The following is a 21,578-nucleotide window of genomic DNA, read 5'->3' on the forward strand; positions in this document are numbered from 1 at the left end:
ATATTTGAAATTCTACAGTTGTCCTGTTCTCTATAGGACAACGTTTAGTGGCACACATGTTTTTCCATATAAGCTGAATTAAATCTAGACTTCTAGCAATGGTACAAAGAAAGCCAGTTGGCTAATCTAGCCCCTTAAATTATTGTGCTGTCTCCATTTCATTTATTTTCATTTGAGTGAGTTCTCAGTGCCTGGGGAAAGGAACACTGCAAAAATGAATCCCTTCATATGTGAACTGTGCTACTTCTATTGCTGTTGTGTACTTGCAGGAGAAATACCTACTGATGTAAGGTATATGCATCCAACTCAATAGTTTGGGTCTGTTAATGCTGCAAGTAAGTAGTGTTCCACTGAAAAGAATATATGGGGTTGCTGGTATTTGCTGTGCATGGAATGGCAGTAGTGTCCAACTGTATTTTATAAAATGGGGACTATTTTAGCATGACCGTAAAGACCATTTCACAATACAGCGTAAATAAGCCTGAAACCGGTGTTACAATCATTAGCTTTTGAGGGCAGATGGGACCATTTTCAGCTAGACCAGTGATTCTCAAACTGGGTTGGGACCCCATTTTACTGGGGTTGCCAGGGCCAGCATTAGACTTGCTGGGACCCAAGGCTGAAGCTAAACCCTGCCCTCTACCCTCTCTTCTTTCTCCTTCCCCCTCCCCATGTAGTGACTGTCTGAAAGGGGTCAGGATGCAATAAACTTTGAGAACTGGGCTAGAGTGAGTGACTTGCAGGTTACAGAATCTCGCCCATCTTTTCCTGTAATAGACCCATAACATCTGGCTAAGTTACTGAAATCCTCAAATCATGATTTAAAGGCTTTGAGTTATGGAGCAGTGTCTTGTGTCTTTCTGACTACCAGAGGCTAACAAACGGCTTCTATGGGGGAACGTGACCTGGTATTTTGTTCACTTTCCTTAAGCCTGTTGTAGGTGTGTAACACTTCAAAATAAAGCATGGTGCGTTCTGTGTTCACTCTGCAAGCAACTCATTATCCGCGCTGCAATATAATTCCATCAGAACTGCCTTTTTCTGCCTTCCCTGCATTCTCCCTTACCCCCCAAATCAGCAGCTGGCCTCTCTCCTCATTGGACCAGGAGTCACAGAGAGGGAAAGAATTTGGCAGAAGCGCCATAAAGAGTCTGTAAGGCGGAGTTAGCTCCTCGCCACCCTCTGATAGAATCTGCTGAGCCGCCACCCCGTTAAACAGCTCTTTCGTGCAGCCTGTGCCTTAGCTCGGAAGCTGGCGCTCACCGTCTTCTGGTCGTATCGTCGCTATTATGCAAATCAGGCAAGTTCTGGTTGTCGGCTGAAGGTGAAACGGAGGGAAGAAAAGCGGAAGGGGCGGGCTATGCGCGGTTACTGCTTCTCGTTCTACCTGGTATCGTCACCGTTCTGACGCTTGCTGTGTAGATCCCTCCTTGCGAAGCGCCCGCGCACCTGCACAGGTAAGCAGAGAGCTGGGGACGCTTGTCCCCGCTGCAGCAGCGCCCGCCTGGTGGGGGCATTAGTTTTTCTCTTTTTCCGGTACGTTCTGCGAAGAGAAGTGCTGTGGTGGCCTGTAGCTAGCCATGTGCAAGGCGTGGGGCAACCTATCGCGAGACCTGGGTGATGTATGGCTCTAATGATGGCCCTGTTCGTGCTGGGCCCTGTCAGTCCCCTGGGTCATCTCGCGCTCTCCGAGTACCGCAGAGGATGGCTCTGAATGTTCTTCTTTCCCTCACTAGAAGGAGAGCCATGGAAGCGTTCCTGTCCCCTAAAGACTCTGCCAAGTTCATAGCCGAGAACAGCCAAGACGTGCTTGTTGAAGAAGCGGGAGTGAGGAAAGTTGCAGAGGCTCTGTTTGACAAAGTTTCAGCAAAAGAGTTCAGTTTGGCTGGCTGGAAATCTCTTCACGAGCTGAACCCTCAAGTAGTTAATGATGATGCAGTGAATTGGGTGTTTCTTGCAGATACCCTTAACTTTTCCTTTTGGTCTGAACACCAAGACCATAAGTGTCTGGTGAAGTACAGAGGCAAGATGTACAGTGGTTACTGGTCTCTTTGTGCTGCAATCAATAGAGCACTTGATGATGGTTAGTACATAGTTACTCTGAATTGTAGTGGAACTGCATGGCTGCTATATGGTTGAGCTGCTTATTAAACTAAAAATCTACATACCCAGTTATCATTATGATGGGGGAAGGAGGAAATTCAAAACTGTCTCAGAGTCAGTTTCAAATTTACTCCCTGACCCTGCAAATACATGGAGGTGAGCAGCTTAGTATACCTGGGTAGTCCTATTAAGTTCACATGAGATGAACTAGAAGGGCTCTAATGATACCCATTCTTATAGAAAATAAAGTAAACTACTTAATCATATATATGCAAAACAATTTCTGTCTCTGGTTATATTTTTTCTGTTAAACTATACTTTTGATAATTCTGTAGTTATATGCATACGTGACTCCTGTTATTTCAGGTACATACTTCTTAAAATTAATTTATATTTTTGTGATTAACAAATAAACCTTGTCTACACTGAGAATTTTAAGGAATTTTCTCCTGTTAATCTAACACCAATGCAGCTCCAGCAAGTCTAGAAACCACAATAATAGAAACACCTGTACCTGGTGTAGGCTGGTGCTTCCACAGTTGCTATCACTGACAGAGTGCTAGACCTATGGTAAAGGTATGGCCAAAAATTCTCAGTGTGGGTCTAGTTAAATGTCTTTATGAAGAAACCACAATGAGTGCATACAAATAAGGGGAAAGCTATAAGGATATTTTATGTGGATTCAGAATGACTGGCAATTAAAGTAAAAATAGGAGTAAGAATTGGGTGCTGATATTTGCATGGGATATTATTTAAACATCAAGTCAAGTATTGAAGACTAGTAGAAATGGGGAAAGATACAGAAAAAAGAGAAGAAATGTACAATGATGACTTGCTATTGGGAGCTGTTATCTATAGGAGTCTACAGACATAATAAAGCATTGTCTCAAGTTTGGTTTTAAATGAACAGTTGACTGAATACTTGCTTCTTCTTAATTTGTGAACGTAACTTTCTAGTGTACAGCTGTAATATAACTGTTCCAATCCTAAGTGTATTATTTCACAAATGCCTATATAACATGATATTCTAAAAGGTTTTGTTTTTATTTTTCTGAAGGAATACCTATTACCAGTGCTGCATATTACGCCACTATGACACTTGAGCAGGTTAGACATGTATTTCGCTCTGACACAGATGTCCCCATGCCTCTGATTGAAGAGAGACATCGTATTCTTAATGAAACGGGGACAATTCTGCTTGAGAAGTTTGGAGGCTCTTTCGTCACCTGTGTTAAAATGAGTGAGAAAAGTGCTCAGAAACTACTGCGTATAGTAGTAGAGAATTTTCCTTCTTACAGAGATGAGGCTACATTTAAGGTAAGTTAGTTCTGCTGGGGAATTTTGAACTTAAAAAGAGCTCACTTATTACTGAGTGTACCCCAAAACTATTGTTAGGCTGTCCATGAAAACTTTTTTTTTTTTTTTTTTTAAATGACAGGTCAATTTTTGCCCAGAATTGAGATTTTTGTGAAAATAAGCTTCCATAAAATCAAAGGCTAACAGAAATATTGCCATGAAATCTTTCTATTTTTGAATTTCAATGGTAACAATTCTTCTGCTGTGTTTGCTATCCAAACATTATAGTCGGGTGTTAGTGCTTGAGAACCTGAAAGTGAAATTGACGATTCAATTTTTACTGATGTTTCTCTGGGGTAAAAAGCAAACAGCATTTAGTGAAAAGCAAATCTGATATTTTTAATGGGTTTTTAATAATATGTAATCATTAGTAATATAGGGAACTTTGTTTTTAAAAACCAATTTAATTTTTAAGATGTGGTAAAATTTTATTTTGTTTATAAAGCTAACAATCGATAACAAAATTACAAGAATTACTTAAAAATCACTTGCTTAACTAAAGCTTTCGTGCTCCTTGAAACCCAGTAGGGACTTCCATAATTACTTGCACTGATAAATAACTCCTGTACTAGTCAGTTATGCATTCCTTGTGGATGATACACACTTCTGAGTAAAAGTGCACAGTTGTTGTTTTTTCTCTTTTTTCCCCTTCTGTTTCCTCTTCACCACTCTTGTTGTGTTTTTTGTTTTGTTTTTTTGTATTATAGGAGTGACAGGGTTCCCAGTCAAATCAGGGCCCCATTGTACCAGGATCTATATAAACACACAGGAAGAGATGATTCCAGCAGCTGAAAGTTCATATTTTGCTCCCCCTAACTTTATTTTTCCTTTTATTTGTCTCCAGATTTTTTTTCTTCCCTTCTCCCCATTTTTTAAGGGTTTCAGCAGCCACTGAAGAAACTTTTACTTTTAATGGAGTATAACAATTTACACCAAGTGGGGATCTGCCCCATGACTCCTGTTGATTTCAGTGGGTGTTATATAGATGAATATAAAATAGAATGAGCCCATAATGTTATACTTCTGCTCGTACATCATCTCTACAGGGCTGCCTTTCAGGAAATTGGGTCTAGTCAATTTTTGCTTCATTTGTTGGCATCTCCTGTCTATACTGGAGCTTGGTCTGTACTAGCATATTCCGTCCCGGGTGTCAGAGCAAGTGAGCTGCACTGTGTTTAGTCCTGTCTATACTAGCACTCCACTTTCACACCACACATGAAGACCTGCACGAGCATTAGTGATAATAGGTGGTCTCTTCAAGATACCTTTTTTTAACATCTTAACTTGAACCTAAAACATACTGACAACATGCAAAGAGGAAGCAGGCCAATAAAGTGCAGAATGGTATTTATAATTGATTGTTAATTTTTCCCTAGCTGGTCTTCAGTAGGCGATGTTATTTTATTTCTTTGTGTGGCTTCCTACTGAGAAATAAGATGTCTTCTGTATGGGAAACAGTTCAGATGAGTTTGAATTATTATTATTTATGCAGGGTATTACCATGATATTAATTTAATCATAAATTCCTTTATTAAATCAACCAAATATTTAGAATCAACTGTATAAATATCATGTCTAAAAAGCCTAAATAATAAGTAATTTACTACTTCCAAACAGTAACAAAACATTTTATAAGCATTTGATCAAGATGCTTACAAATGGCCTAAACCCCAACGGTGCTTAGATCCATATTGGTTAGCTCCAGCATGGTCAGGCAGGTATTAGCAATGAACCCTTTAAGAGTTTCCCTTTTTTATACATTTTAACAAATAAGTGATGTAATAGCTAAGGTCCAATATTCGCGAAAGGCCAGATGGAGTTTCTTTTATAACCGATTATTTACTGCACCTGGTACCCAATTAACTGTGTTTTATTTCTGTTATTTCGCCTGAATCTTAAATAAGATAGCACTAGTATTTGAAGAGTCACTATTTCTTCTTCGTATGGCTGAAGTAAATGTAGAGCAACATCTTTACATTTAGATGGCTAAGCCAGATTGTTGCATCTGGAGTAGCAGAGTGTATTGCTACGATGCCTCCTTCGTATTTGTGAGTCAGGCATTGAGTTGTTATATGTTCCATGGTGTGTTCTTATAGATTCATAGATTATAGGACTGGAAGCGACCTCGAGAGGTCATCGAGTCCAGTCCCCTGCCCGCATGGCAGGACCAAATACTGTCTAGACCATCCCTGATAGACATTTATCTAACCTACTCTTAAATATCTCCAGAGACGGAGATTCCACAACCTCCCTAGGCAATTTGTTCCAGTGTTTAACCACCCTGACAGTTAGGAACTTTTTCCTAATGTCCAACCTAGACCTCCCTTGCTGCAGTTTAAACCCATTGTTTCTGGTTCTATCCTTAGAGGCTAAGGTGAACAAGTTCTCTCCCTCCTCCTTATGACACCCTTTTAGATACCTGAAAACTGCTATCATGTCCCCTCTGTCTTCTCTTTTCCAAACTAAACAAACCCAATTCTTTCAGCCTTCCTTCATAGGTCATGTTCTCAAGACCTTTAATCATTCTTGTTGCTCTTCTTTGGACCCTTTCCAATTTCTCCACATCTTTTTTAAAATGCAGCGCCCAGAACTGGACACAATACTCCAGCTGAGGCCTAACCAGAGCAGAGTAGAGCGGAAGAATGACTTCTCGTGTCTTGCTCACAACACACCTGTTAATACATCCCAGAATCATGTTTGCTTTTTTTGCAACAGCATCACACTGTTGATTCATATTTAGCTTGTGGTCCACTACAACCCCTAGATCCCTTTCTGCCGTACTCCTTCCTAGACAGTCTTTTCCCATTCTGTATGTGTGAAATTGATTTTTCCTTCCTAAGTGGAGCACTTTGCATTTGTCTTTGTTAAACTTAATCCTGTTTAACTCAGACCATTTCTCCAATTTGTCCAGATCATTTTGAATTATGACCCTATCTTCCAAAGCAGTTGCAATCCCTCCCAGTTTGGTATCATCTGCAAACTTAATAAGCGTACTTTCTATGCCAATATCTAAGTCGTTGATGAAGATATTGAACAGAGCCGGTCCCAAAACAGACCCCTGCGGTACCCCACTCGTTACACCTTTCCAGCAGGATTGGGAACCATTAATAACAACTCTCTGAGTACGGTTATCCAGCCAGTTATGCACCCACCTTGTAGTAGCCCCATCTAAATTGTATTTGCCTAGTTTATCGATAAGAATATCATGCGAGACCGTATCAAATGCCTTACTAAAGTCTAGGTATACAACATCCACTGCTTCACCCTTATCCACAAGGCTCGTTATCCTATCAAAGAAAGCTATCAGATTGGTTTGACATGATTTGTTCTTCACAAATCCATGCTGGCTGTTCCCTATCACCTTACCACCTTCCAAGTGTTTGCAGATGATTTCCTTAATTACTTGCTCTATTATCTTCCCTGGCACAGAAGTTAAACTAACTGGTCTGTAGTTTCCTGGGTTGTTTTTATTTCCTTTTTATAGATGGGCACTATATTTGCCCTTTTCCAGTCTTCTGGAATCTCTCCCGTCTCCCATGACTTTCCAAAGATAATAGCTAGAGGCTCAGATACCTCCTCTAGTAGCTCCTTGAGTATTCTAGGATGCATTTCATCAGGCCCGGGTGACTTGCAGGCATCTAACTTTTCTAAGTGATTTTTAACTTGTTCTTTTTTTATTTTATCCGCTAAACCTACCCCCTTCCCATTAGTATTCACTGTGTTAGGCATTCCTTCAGACTTCTCGGTGAAGACCGAAACAAAGAAGTCATTAAGCATCTCTGCCATTTCCAAGTTTCCTGTTACTGTTTCTCCCTCTTCACTAAGCAGTGGGCCTACCCTGTCTTTGGTCTTCCTCTTGCTTCTAATGTATTGATAAAAAGTCTTTTGTTTCCTTTTATTCCCGTAGCTAGTTTGAGCTCATTTTGTGCCTTTGCCTTTCTAATCTTGCCCCTGCATTCCTGTGTTGTTTGCCTATATTCATCCTTTGTAATCTGTCCTAGTTTCCATTTTTTATATGACTCCTTTTTATTTTTTAGATCGTGCAAGATCTCGTTGTTAAGCCAAAGTGGTCTTTTGCCATATTTTCTATCTTTCCTAACCAGCGGAATAGCTTGCTTTTGGGCCCTTAATAGTGTCCCTTTGAAAAACTGCCAACTCTCCTCAGTTGTTTTTCCCCTAAGTCTTGATTCCCATGGGACCTTACCTATCAGCTCTCTGAGCTTCCCAAAATCTGCCTTCCTGAAATCCATTGTCTCTATTTTGCTGTTCTCCCTTCTACCCTTCCTTAGAATTGCAAACTCTATGATTTCATGATCACTTTCACCCAGGCTGCCTTCTACTTTCACATTCTCAACGAGTTCCTCCCTATTTGTTAAAATCAAGTCTAGAACAGCTTCCCCCCTAGTAGCTTTTTCAACCTTCTGAAATAAAAAGTTGTCTCCAATGCAGTCCAAGAATTTGTTGGATAGTCTGTGCCCCGCTGTGTTATTTTCCCAACATATATCCGGATAGTTGAAGTCCCCCATCACCACCAAATCTTGGGCTTTGGATGATTTTGTTAGTTGCTTGAAAAAAGCCTCATCCACCTCTTCCACCTGGTTAGGTGGCCTGTAGTAGACTCCTAGCATGACATCTCCCTTGTTTTTTGCCCCTTTTAGCCTAACCCAGAGACTCTCAACACTTCCGTCTCCTATGTCCATCTCTACCTCAGTCCAAGTGTGTACATTTTTAATATATAAGGCAACACCTCCTCCCTTTTTCCCCTGTCTATCCTTCCTGAGCAAGCTGTACCCATCCACACCAACATTCCAATCATGTGTATTATCCCACCAAGTTTCAGTGATGCCAACAATGTCATAGTTGTATTTATTTATTAGCACTTCCAGTTCTTCCTGCTTATTCCCCATACTTCTCGCATTTGTATATAGGCATCTAAGATACTGGTTTGATCTTTCCTCCCAGTTTTGTCCTGACTCTCCTTTCTCTCTGCCAATATAGCCCACACTCCCTCTCGTTTCCGACCCATCTCCCCGGTCTCCATGTTCCCCACTTACCTGTGGGCTTTGCTCACCTGTCCCCGTCGAACCTAGTTTAAAGCCCTCCTCACTAGGTTAGCCAGTCTGTGCCCGAATAGGGTCTTCCCTCTCCTCGAAAGGTGAACGCCATCTCTGCCTAGCAGTCCTTCCTCGAATAGCATCCCGTGGTCTAGGAAGCCAAAGCCCTCCTGGCGACACCATCTTCGCAGCCAGGCATTCACCTCCATGATGTATCTGTCTCTGCCTGGGCCCCTACCTTTGACAGGAAGAATTGAAGAGAATACCACCTGCGCTCCAAACTCCTTCACCCGTACTCCCAGAGCCCTGTAGTCACTCTTGATCCACTCAGTGTCACACCGCGCAGTATCATTTGTGCCCACATGGATGAGCAGCATGGGGTAGTAGTCAGAGGGCTGGATAATCCTCGACAATGCCTCCGTAACGTCTCGGATACGGGCCCCCGGCAGGCAGCATACCTCCCGAGATGAAATGTCAGGGCGACAGAAGGGCGCCTCCGTCCCCCTCAGCAGAGAGTCTCCGACCACCACTACCCTACGTTTCCTATTCGCAGTGGTGGCAGCAGACTTTCCAGCCTTAGGGGTACGAGGCTTCTCCTCCTTTACTGTAGGGAGTGATTCCTTCTTTCCTGTATCAAGAAGAGCATAACGGTTACCTATAACCACGACAGGAGGGTTCGGAGCAAGGGTGGAGCGCTGCCTGCTGCCAGAAGTAACCAGCTGCCAGTGTCCACCCTGAGCCATCTCCTCCTCCACCAGTGGTGTATCAGCAGTCCTGTGTACTGGGACAGCTACCTCAGCTGTCTCCACATGGACACTGTCGAGGAATTGCTCGTGGATACGGATGCTCCTCAACCTAGCCACCTCCTCCTGTAGCTCTCCCACCTGCTGCCTGAGAGATTCCACCAGCAGGCACCTCTCACATTGGATGGTCCCCGCAGCCTGGATATCAGTAAGTGGAAATTGCAAGTTACAGTCTTTGCAAAACCACACCAGGATCTGGGTAGAGGCATCCATGCTCAGGCGCTCTGTCTGGCTACAGGCACAGATGGAGGAGACAGTAGCAGTGCTGGCACAGGTGTTGCGGGTCTTCCTAACCATCGTAAGCCTCCCTCTGTCAAACTCCCGTCTGCAGCCCCCTGTCAGCTGAAAGGGTTGTTTAAGCAAAAAGTTATGAATGTAGTTGCTTTATAGGTATTAAGGGGAATCAAGAGAAAACAGATGGAACTGGCAAGGGACCCTCGCCCCCTTCCTGCTCCCCTTCCAAACTCCCTTGCGAAACTCCCTGTTAGCAGCCCCTGTTCGCAAAGTGAACTGGGTGACCCCAGTCGCACACTGGAGAGTCTTTAATTTTCCATTTGTACAGCAAGTATCCGCATCTGCCATAGTTTGTGCAGATGTGGTTTTGGTTGCCCATGAACTTCGTGGGAGCTCAAACCAGGGATCTTCTGCATTGGGTCTTTCACAAGGCAATTATTTGTGACGTCTTATGAATTCCATTCTGCTTTCCAAGCTTCATCAGGGTTGAAATCACACTATTGAAGCTTAAATGCCTGGGTCCAAAAGTGCTTATGCAACCTCAAGCGCTGGTGAAAAATGGTGTTAAGGTCCTGGGGGATGGGAAGACTTCATTTTCCATGGTCCTCTGGAATTCCTGAAGGGTTGTGGCATTGTAGCAAATGGATGGGGGAGCAATGTGCAACAGCACTGGCAGCTAAGGTGTTGGGGTCAACTTGCGGGTTCCAGTGATGCACCGTATTGAAGTGTTCAATTGGACAGTAACAAGTTGAGTATCAGTACTTCTGGTCCATACCAATGCACAATACTCAGCTACGGAGTACACAAGGACTGATGTGTCTAGCACTGATGGTGATGCTCGCCAGCTTGTGCTTGCCAGTTTCTGGACTCGGTTGACCCTTGTCTTCTTCTTGGCAATTACCTTCTTCAGATGGTTATGGAAGGGGTTAGCGTGCGATCCAGCTTCACTCCGAGATAGGCCAGAAAGGGATCGTGTTGCTGCAGAAGGGTCACTATACGTTTAACACAACAACTCTTCTTTCTCAGTCTTATTCTTTTCAGTCATTTGTGTTGGATCTGTTGCTCATGCTAATATCCCAACTTGATTTAAAATCATAGTTCATCCAAATCTAAGGTGGGCCTATATTCTACAATAAATCCACCCTAACTAGTTTCTGAACTTACTATGCTGTTCACGTTAAACAGTTCAAAGCATATTTTTCCTTCTTCCAGCAAATACATGTCTGATAAAAGATAAACACTTTACTGGAAAGTGATAAGCAGAATATGCTTCTTATGTGCGGAATGGCAAAATGTGTTTATGTAACCTTCACAAGAGCCTGAATGCTTAATGAGTCTTGCGTTATAAATAGCAGCTGCAAACAAACTGTAGAATGAAAATCAGTCACAAATGCTGATGTTGCACCATAAACATTTATATGATCAAAGTTTATTGCACTAGTGCATGGCCTATCTTTGTTTTTTGCCAGGCAGCTATATGTTCTGAAGATGGATGAAACACTGCTGGCCAAATTTATACCATAGTTGTAACAAAATCAGTGCTAGCAGTTGAGAGACAGTCCCAGTTTGCACGTTCTCAACATTGCTTCCATGGTAGAAGACTGAGGTGTCACAAGGCAGGACCATGACATGATACAGGATCAGGAAGTAGCAGAAACTGAAGTTGGGTAGGGGAGGAATCTGAAAACCAAATAAAATTTCCCTGATAACACTTAGGAACAAAAATGTAATGTGTATTAGCGTCACACATTTGTATTAAAAAGTATAAGCAAAATAGGCTTCAGCTTTTCTCAGTCATGCTCTGATTTTTTTCAAGGGGAATTTTTACAACTAAAACAAGATGTCCCCAACTCTGAGTGCAAGTTTCACAAAAGGTACTACATACGAGACACTTTGTTACTAAAATTACAGAAATCAGAGTCCCTGTTGTCCTTATGATCTTAAAGGCAAATTACAAACCAAAAAAGTCTTTCTGTTTTGTTTGTGCCCTTAACAATATTAATAGACTGCCCTCCCTCTCTTCCCCCTGTGTGCTCCCCTCCCCCCACCCCCCAAAAAAACAAAAAATTAGTTGCTGTTCTAGGCCACAATTAAGCAAGCGCTAAAGTGGGGACCAGAGACATATTACTTGTGAATCACTGTTGTACTCACAATCACTGCTGTACTTGAAATGTGTCCCAGAATTTTGAGATTCACACTGCAGGAGTCTTATGCCTGCCAGTTAAACCATGGGATCCTTTCCAAGCAGTGACCCATGAATGATATATATCCCTTGCGTCCAACATTCTGGAACTGTAAAATCCTCCCCCCTAACAATCCACCTTTTCTCTGATTTGGTACTAGAAGCATTATCATACCTTACATGCTCAATACACTGCTTTGTTAGCAGCAACTAGCATTGGTAAGATGGTACTTAGGCCTCTGTCTGACTCTCAAGATGAGATCTATTGGTCGGTCAGAATTAGTAAGGGTTCTGATGGTTCCAGCTGTTTCTCCTTTTTTCACTGGGGAGGAGGGATCACCATCCAATCCTTCATTGGAGTCCCACTGCCAAAACTGATAGTTGGCCCAACTTCCCTCCGAAACAATCTGAGAAAGCAGTTCAAGTGGTAACATTATTTCCCTAAAGATATATGCTTCTTCCTGGAAACTGCCACCAACAACCCTAGCTAATTCCACTCTGTCCAACAGACAAGTTATGGAGGCTTAGAGGGAGATGGGGTCACTATGGTAGCATTTTGGGAAGGATAAAAGTGCGTGTGTGCATGCATGCCAGGGCATGAAAACTACAGTGGAGTCGCATCTTACACGGGGATTAGGTTCTAAAGTAAGGCGAAAATCACGTATAGTCAACATTACCCTTGAAAATCCTTTAAATTGCCCATAAAGTACAGTATACTGTACATGATTTTGTGTATACAACCCTGTACAATAATATATATTTCAGAGTAGCAGCCGTGTTAGTCTGTATCCGCAAAAAGAACAGGAGTACTTGTGGCACCTTAGAGACTAACAAATTTATTAGAGCATAAGCTTTCATGGACTACAGCCCATGAAAGCTTATGCTCTAATAAATTTGTTAGTCTCTAAGGTGCCACAAGTACTCCTGTTCTTCTTTTTGNTATAGAACGAAGCCTCAAAATCACACGTAGTATTACAGATGATTTGAGACTGTATCTCTTGAGCAGCTCAAGAGACAACAGCGACAGTTGCCGATCACCATGTTTTTCAAGGAAAAACAACCAGCAGCAGATGAGCCTACGCAATCAACTTCTTGAGCCGAACCAGAACCAACCACTTCATCTACAACTCGCTCTCCGACACCTCTGTCTCCTGGATCGACATTAAACCCTGACGACCCCCTGTAGTTACCCCCTGTAATTAAAAATACAGTCCTGTAAAATTATATTGTGCATATGTACTCTATTATATATTGTACATTACTGTAGACATATATTATTAAAAAGAACAGGAGTACTTGTGGCACCTTAGAGACTAACAAATTTATTAGAGCATAAGCTTTCATGGGCTGTAGTCCATGAAAGCTTATGCTCTAATAAATTTGTTAGTCTCTAAGGTGCCACAAGTACTCCTGTTCTTTTTAATAATATATGTCTACAGTAATGTACAATATATAATAGAGTACATATGCACAATATAATTTTACAGGACTGTATTTTTAATTACAGGGGGTAACTACAGGGGGTCGTCAGGGTTTAATGTCGATCCAGGAGACAGAGGTGTCGGAGAGCGAGTTGTAGATGAAGTGGTTGGTTCTGGTTCGGCTCAAGAAGTTGATTGCGTAGGCTCATCTGCTGCTGGTTGTTTTTCCTTGAAAAACATGGTGATCGGCAACTGTCGCTGTTGTCTCTTGAGCTGCTCAAGAGATACAGTCTCAAATCATCTGTAATACTACGTGTGATTTTGAGGCTTCGTTCTATAGAGGGATCGTATTCAGAAATCATTCAAGTGTTTTGCTGCTTGGAAAACTTCAGCAAATTTATGAAGATTCCAACTTGCTGGCTCTTCCTGTTCGTTGTCATCATCTTCGTCTTCTGTAGACTATTTTATCAGTTCCTCTAACTCTTTGTTAGTCAGTGTTTCTCTATGACTCTCAATTAATTGTTCAATTTCTTCCTCAAGGATCTCGACGAAGCCATCACCACCCACTTGCCTGGCCACCTGAACAATGCATTTCATTTCTTTGTCAATGGTGGGGAAACCCTTAAAATCATTCACACAGTCTTTCTTTCCATAGATTTCGCCAACATGCATTCACTGTTTCAGGCTTGATTGTATCCATTGCCTGATTAATATAAGTGATGCAATCAGCAATGTTGAAGGACTTCCAACATTCCATCACATTAAGATTGGGATCAGCATCCATAGCGCTACGTATCCGTGAGAACGTAAGCCTCGTGTACATAGCCTTGAAACAGCTAATCACGCCTTGGTCGAGAGGATGGAGGTGGTAATGGGGGGAAGGAGGGAAGATGACTTCAACGTTGTTATGTGCAAACTGGAGTGCCACAGGGTTGCCAGGAGCATTGTCTACAATCAGCAACACTTTAAAGTCAAGTCCTTTCTCTTCGAGGTACCACTTGACCTCCGGAATGAAACACTTGTGGAACTAATCCAGAAATAATGCTGCCTTCACCCAAGCCTTTTTATTTGATTGACAGAACACAATAGAGCAAGCCTGGTTTTATTAAATGCCCAGCTGCATTGCCACAAAACAACACAGTCACACGGTCTTCAGCTGCTTTGAAGCCAGGGGCTTGTCTTTCTGATTTCAAAATATAAGTGCGTTTGGGCATTTTTTTCCAGAAGAGCCCAGTCTCCTCAGCATTAAAAACTTGTTCTGGACAAGTTTTCTTCTTGTTTTCTTCTATGATTTTCTTTAATTGTTCGGGGTAGGCTTTTGCTGCTGCTTCTTCATTGGCAGATGCAGCTTCACCAGTAGTCTGCACGTTTTTGAGGTTGAAGCAGTTCCTAAAGCCGTTAAGCCAACCTTGGCGTGCTTTGAATTCCTTCTCATCAGAAGGCTGTCCCTCTTCAGCAGGAGGTTTGAACAGTGCGTAGAGGCTAAGAGCCTTTTCTCGCAACGTATTGCCATCGATAGGCACACGTTTACAGTTCATGTCTTCCAGCCATACGTTTAATGCCTTTTCAGTCTTCCCTAAAGTCTTATCATGCACTTGGCTCGTCACCTTAGCAGTTATTGGAGCACTTGATACCACAGCTTGACGGATTTCTCTCTCTCAAATCTTGATGGCACGGATGCTAGATTCATTGTGGCCATATTTACGCGCCACGTTGGAGACTGACATACCGTCTCTCAGTAAGTCCAACACAGCCAGTTTTTCCTCCAGCGTTGGAACAGATCACTGTTTCTTCGTTTGAGCACCAGATGAAGTAGTTGGCATTTAGGGGCCATGTTGTACAAAAAGTACGTATCTTTAAACACTAGAATCACACTCAGCGCGGTGAGATGCTCACCCTATGAGAGGCACGCAGGAACTGAGACTGACCTGAGGGAACAGCAGATTTACGTCTCCCATCTCACACTAACTCCGGGGCATACGCTCATTGGGTGGAATCACCCGCACTATTTACAGGTACCTTGTTGTTTTTCTTTTTTTTTGCAGAGCGCGTATAGTTGAATTCGCGTAAGTTAAATGTGCGTATGCTGTGACTCGGCTGTACTATCGCAGTCTAGCTTTGCTTTAATTTCTTTCTTTTGAAAAGTTAAGTGCTGGAAATTGTTGCTATAAATACAAAGTGTTACTTCCTTACATGGAACAGGCTATACTTTGAGTTGCATTTGAGTGAAACATGATAAGATTCTAAGATTAGTATTTCTTTAAACATAGAGGGGGGCAGCCATCCTTAGTTGGGTAAGCATAATGATTGTTTCCTTTAACAAAATGAAGTCTCTGAATACTTGCATCTCTCAGATGCCTAAACAGTTGTTTTCTTGTTGTCTGTCAGGGTAAAAAGGTGTCTTTTTATAAACGGGCACAAATACTAGTGGCTGATACCTGGAGCGCATTGGAAGGGAAAGGAGATGGCTGCTTCGGTGACATTTCTAGTCTGACTATATTTGCTGACTATAGGATCCCTCAAGTCCTTGTTCACCTGGGAGCAATGAGATATTCTGATGAACTGATGAAGAAACTCCATGAAGGTTTGCAACTCCTTTATTGCATCAAGTGTGTTTGTGGTGTTTGTCAGCATTTATGAATATTTTGTAGCGTAGAGATTATTTAGCCTCTATGAAAGAGGTATGAGAGAAGTTTTTTTTTCCTTTTGATATGCAGAGTTATCATCCAATGATGGGGAGAGGGTGGGAAAGTACATGCTCTAAAGATTGGGGATGAGATCGCCCCGTCATCCTTTTCATCATATATAAATATTAAACTGTACATTTATTTGGATTAAACACTACTAAAGTTGGATTTAAAAGGATGTTGTGACGGGTAGGATCACAGAAACCCCCTTGGGAGCTGCCACCCGATGTGCAAAAGACTACCTCTGCTCCTGTTTTCCCTGCCAGCTCAGGACTCCAGCACCCTGTGTTGCTGAGCCAGACACTCCCGTCTGGCTCCAGACACAGATCCAGGGTCTGAATCACTTGCCCCAAAGCTACAAGTTTACCTGAAAACAGCTCACATTAGTGTGCTTGTCTTTAGCACTCAGATGCCCAACTCCCAATGGGGTCTAAACCCAGAAAAATCCGTTTTACCCTGCATAAAGCTTATGCAGAGTAAACTCATAAATTGTTCGCCCTCTATAACACTGATAGAGATATATGCACAGTTGTTTGCTCCCCCAGGTATTAATACATATTCTGAGTAAATTACTAAATAAAAAGTGATTTTATTAAATACAGACAGTAGGATTTAAGTGGTTCCAAGTAGTAACAGACAGAACAAAGTAAGTCACCAAACAAAATAAAATAAAATGTGCAAATCTATGTCTAATTAAACTGAATACAGATAATCTCACCCTCAGATGTTTCAGTAAGTTTTTCTCAGACTGGACACCTTCCAGGCCTGGGCAAAATTCTTTCCCCTGGTACAGCTCTTGTTCCAGCTCAGGTGATAGCTAGGGGATTCTTCATGATGGCTCCTCCCTCCCCTTTGTTCTCTTCCACCCCTTTATATATCTTTTGCATAAGGCGGGAACTCTTTGTCCCTCTGGGTTTCCACCCTCCCCACTGGAAAAGCACCAGGTTAAAGATGGATTCCAGTTCAGGTGACATGATCACATGTCACTGCAAGACTTCATTACTCACTTGCCAGCACACAAATATACAGAAAGACTCACAGGTAAAGACAGCCATCTGCAGACAATGGGAGTCATCAAGATTCCAAACCATCGTTAATGGGCCACACTTTACATAATTACAATAGGCCCTCAGAGTTATATTTTATATTTCTAGTTTTAGATACAAGAGTGGTACATTTATACAAATCGGATGATCACACTCAGTAAATTATAAGCTTTGTAATGATACCTTACAAGAGACCTTTTGCATGAAGTATATCCCAGTTACATTATATTCACTTATTATCATGTTTTTATAAAACCATATAGACTGCACAACGTCACAGATGTTGACGATGATGATGAACTGGTATACTGAGCTTCTGTTGGGCTGGTGTCATTTTCAACAAGGTTATAGCTGCCAGTTTGTGGCTTAGGATATGTCTATGTTGCAGTTAGACACCTGCAGCTGGCCCATGCCAGCTGACTCTGGCTCACATGGCTTGGGCTAAGGAGCTGTTTAATTGCGGTGTAGACATTCAAACTCAGGTCCAGCCCAAGCTTGGATGTCTATACTGTAAATAAACAGCCCCTTAGCCCAAGCTCCGTGAGTCTGAGTCAGCTGGCATGGGCCAGTCACAGGTTTTTAATTGTAGTGTAAACATACCCTTGGTGAGTTCCTAAGAGTTGTACCTACCTTCTTCCTGAACTTGAAAAAACAAAAGGATGTGGACAGTCATTTACCTCAAACTGCTAACAGCTACTGTGTGTGTGTGAAAAGAACAGTAATACAGAAACATAAAGTTAATTTGTTAGTTATTATGTAAACCTATCCACGTGAAGTGAAATTCTGAAGACCATGTAAGCAAATTCTCTCTGGAGTCATGTTTTTATTTATTGATGTTTTGTTTCCATTTTCCTGTGCATGTTAACAGTAAAACAACTAATAGTAGAAATGGGATTTGTCTCTAGATTTTTTTTCATTTGTTTGTTTTACTTTTCTCATTAAAACCTGTAGCCTATCTTTGGCTTAACCACTTTACCCTGTACTTAGTTTTGGATAATTTTTGGCTGTTCGTTCATCTCTCTGATGAAACAATACTGCCTGGCAGTAAGGTAAATCCAATATCAAGACATTATAAACAATAGTTCATTTATTAAATCTACACTTCCCTGTCTCCTTAATTATACCAATCACTTCAAAGAAAGCAGCTCCCAGTCTTCCAAATTTGGTTTTTCTTCCCTTTAGCAAGTCTTTCAGAGCAAACAATCCTCCTCATTGAAAATCTGAATACAGTGCATTGCATTTTATTCATGTACCCAATGTTGCTCTCCTGTAATGTCCTGGTTTCAGTGTTCACAAATTTTTCAGTATTGACTGGCAGCATCAAATACAAACTAAAGGCTACAGTTCCATTCTTGCGGGCACTGGGGAGAGGTAAAGGACATCAAAATAATGGGATGAACTACAGTCCCACCGAATAATGTTCAGGACAAAACCTTCATTTTCCGGATTATTCTGTTTTAGCTGTTAAATCCTTTTTAGATTAAAATAGCATTCTGTTCAGTTAGTGAGCTGTTCAAAAGGAGTAGATTAACTCTTCTAAAATATAACTTTCTTTTTTAAGAAAAGTAACATATAACGGAGAAAATGAGAAACTGCAATATCCTCTACATGCAAAACAGTGTGTCTGTCTTATATCTTCCCCGATGACAAAAAAAAAAAAAGATGAGGAATTATATGACACAGTGGATTTGTTCACTAGTTTTTTGGAAAACAGATTTGAATTCTGTTTTAAACCACAGGAGCTTAAGAGTCTTGTGGTCTTCTAGTGCTAGGGTGATATAATCGGATTCTGTTGCCATACAATGGTGGATATGTAATTATCTTTTTCTGACAAGAGACTGACAAGGACTGGAATTGCAAGAACAGGAGTAAGGTGTATTCATAAATGTGTGCAGCTTTCCTGACTTTGAATAGTGCTGTAGTATCTGGATTTGCCCATATATCAACCCTTCCCTCATCCGTGGCCACCTACTGCTGTATTTTAGAAATAACTAAAATATATAGGACATACTTCTCAGTAGATGGGAGTTTAACAATGCAGCAACTCATAAATATACACAGAAAAACAAAATGAAAACTCTAGAAAATGCACAGGCTGATTTTTTTTTTAATAGTGCAGTATATTAAATCTGTAACTCTAGTTTATATTTAACTATATGTAGCTTAAAGAGAAGGTGTATAGCATCTGTGACTCCTGTCTTCTGATCCACTGAACATTAATTGGAGTGCTCTCTATTCTGTTCAATAGGAATAATGTTCCAGTCTGGAGATAAACAAGAAGTGGAGATCCGAGGTTGTTCTATTTGGTGTTGTGGATTGATTTGTGATCACCTGCTGGAACTTTATAAGAAGAAGGGACAAAACATGAGTGAAAGAATCAATGCAGTTCTTCTTGATTATTATCTATGGGACTATGCCCGGGATCACAGGGAAGATATGAAAGAAATTCCAATTCATCGTGTACGTTGCATATACTACTAACACCAATTTTATAGATCTTTCATTGATGCATCATGCAGATTTGTTACTTAATTTGCAGCTTTTTATATACTGACTTGGAGCATTCAGCAGTAAGTTACATACCTGTTCTCTGATATATTAACACTTTTGTCCATCACTGCAGTTGTGTATTAGTACTCCATAGAATTCACATTCAGGGAAGGCCTATTTTTTTTTGTATTCAATAAATAATTAGTTTTATTTCAAGCATAAGACATCTGAATTTATATAATCAGACTTCAATAAAGTTGAATCACTTGATTCAGTACATATTCAATTAATTGATCTAATTTGCGTTGTGAATCTTAAACAACATAACTGCATTTTCATAGACAAACAGGGCTGGAAGAGACTTTGAGTTGAGAGGTCATCAGGTCCGGTCAGAAGCGCGGCTGCCAGGTTCTCCCCCTGCCGGGGGGCGAGGAGGAGCAGCAATCTCAAAGCTCCGGCCGGTGAGAAGCGCGGCTGCCGGCTTTGTCCCCTGCCTACGGGGGGCAACCTCACAGTCCCGCATGCACGTGCCGCGCTCCGACAGCCCGGACGGTCAGAAGCGCGGCGGCCGGGGGCCCCCGCGCACCACGCTCCGAACTGCCAGAAGCGCGCACATGCTTGCACGTGTCTCCATCTCCCGCTCCCCCTGCCTGGCGTACAGCGGGTGCGTCACTTCCGGGGCCTGCTGAGGCGGGAAGCGCTGGGCATGAGGCAGAGCTGGTAAGTGCGAGCGAGGGGAGGGGCACCTGGGCTCGAGCCGCAGCTGGGGGGGACTGGGCCGAGACCCCCCCAAACCCACTCTTTGGTTGGGGTTGGGGTGGCTACTGCGCTGGTTGCTCCTAGGGCGGCCTCCGTAGTGATGAGGTGGGGTTTGAACTGTCTGTGGGCAGCTGGAAAAACCGGGCGGGGAAGAGGGGGAGAGAGAGAGTGTGTGTGTGTGTGTGTGTGTGTGTGGGGTCGGCTTAGGCCGATTCAACTGAGTCCCCTGAATCGGGCCCCAAGCCCCAGTCCGGCGTGCTGGGGTGGCCCAACTTCCCCAGGGGGCTATTTAAAGGGCCTGGGGCTCCAGCTGCCTCTACTACACCCCCTGCCCACACCACCCCGCACCTCCTGCCCTGCCCCCAGCCAGCCAGCCCCACACATGCCCCAGCCCCGCACCCCCTACCCTGCCCGCAGCCAGCCCCTGTCTCCAGCCAGCCCCACACCCCCTGCCTGCAGCCAGCCCCTGCTCCATCCCCTGCCCTGCTTCCAGCTCCGCACCCCCTGCCCTGCCTGCACGAGCCCGTCTCCAGCCAGCCCCGCACCCCCTACCCTGCCCGCAGCCAGCCCCTGTCCCCAGCCAGCCCCACACCCCCTGTCCCCAGCCAGCCCCTGCTCCATCCCCTGCCCTGTTTCCAGCTCCGCACCCCCTGCCCTGCCTGCACCAGCCCGTCTCCAGCCAGCCCCGCACCTCCTGCCCTGCCCGCAGCCAGCCCCTGCCGCACTCTGCTCGGTCTCCAGCCAACCCCTGCCGCACCCCCCTGTGGCCCTGCCCGAAGCCAGCCAGCCCCACACACATCCCTGCCCACCCCAGCCCCGCACCCCCAGCCCTGTCTCCAGCAAACCCCTGCCGCACCCCCCTGCCTGAAGCCAGCCAGTCCCGCACTCCTCTGTCTCCAGCCCAGCCAACCCCTGCCACACCCTGCTGCGGCCCTGCCTGAAGCCAGCCAACCTGCCCCATACTCCCCTGTCTCCAGCCAGCCCCGCACCCCTTGCCCTGCCTGCAGCCAGACCTTACCTCCAGCCAGCCCCTGCCCTCCCTCCAGCCAGCCCCATGTCCACTGGTGCCCTGCAGTTCCCAGGGCAGGAACCCTGCACACCTGCTTCAATGAGGGGGGCTGGGAGCACCTGGGACCCACACATGTGCACACCACTAGGGTGACCAGACAGCAAGTGTGAAAAACCAGAACAGGGTGGGGGATAATAAGAAAAAGACCCAAAAATTGGGACTGTCCCTATAAAATGGGGACATCTGGTCACCCTAGGACACCCCCAGGGAGTGGCGGGGACCCATACATGTGAAATGGAGCTCATTAATAACTGATCAACAGCATATATAACACAATGTACATAATATATAATTTTATTATTTATATAGTTATGGAAAGTAAATAATACATGGAAGAAAGGAAAGGCTTTTTTTTTTTTTTTTTTTTTTTTTTT

At 43.3% G+C, this 21,578-nt stretch overlaps 1 protein-coding gene across 4 annotated transcripts; it reads left to right on the plus strand.

Moving 5' to 3' along the window:
* The first annotated feature begins 1,157 nt into the window (after positions 1-1,157).
* Positions 1,158-19,653, plus strand: C6H9orf64 (chromosome 6 C9orf64 homolog). 4 transcript variants are annotated; one of them, XM_034774538.1, is made up of 5 exons: positions 1,158-1,300; positions 1,737-2,083; positions 3,161-3,420; positions 15,542-15,737; positions 19,135-19,653. In XM_034774538.1, the coding sequence occupies exons 1-5, from the start codon at positions 1,290-1,292 to the stop codon at positions 19,365-19,367; spliced, it is 1,047 nt and encodes a 348-aa protein (XP_034630429.1). In that variant the 5' UTR covers positions 1,158-1,289; the 3' UTR covers positions 19,368-19,653. The 4 variants fall into 4 exon arrangements, with proteins under 4 accessions (XP_034630429.1, XP_034630430.1, XP_034630432.1 ...); XM_034774539.1 differs by lacking the exon at positions 1,158-1,300 and adding an exon at positions 1,330-1,457; XM_034774540.1 differs by lacking the exon at positions 1,158-1,300 and adding an exon at positions 1,341-1,457 and having other exon boundaries at positions 1,740-2,083.
* Positions 19,654-21,578: the final 1,925 nt, after the last annotated feature.

Source organism: Trachemys scripta, chromosome 6, assembly GCF_013100865.1.
Source record: "Trachemys scripta elegans isolate TJP31775 chromosome 6, CAS_Tse_1.0, whole genome shotgun sequence".
In the NCBI taxonomy this organism is placed as follows: Eukaryota; Metazoa; Chordata; order Testudines; family Emydidae; genus Trachemys; species Trachemys scripta.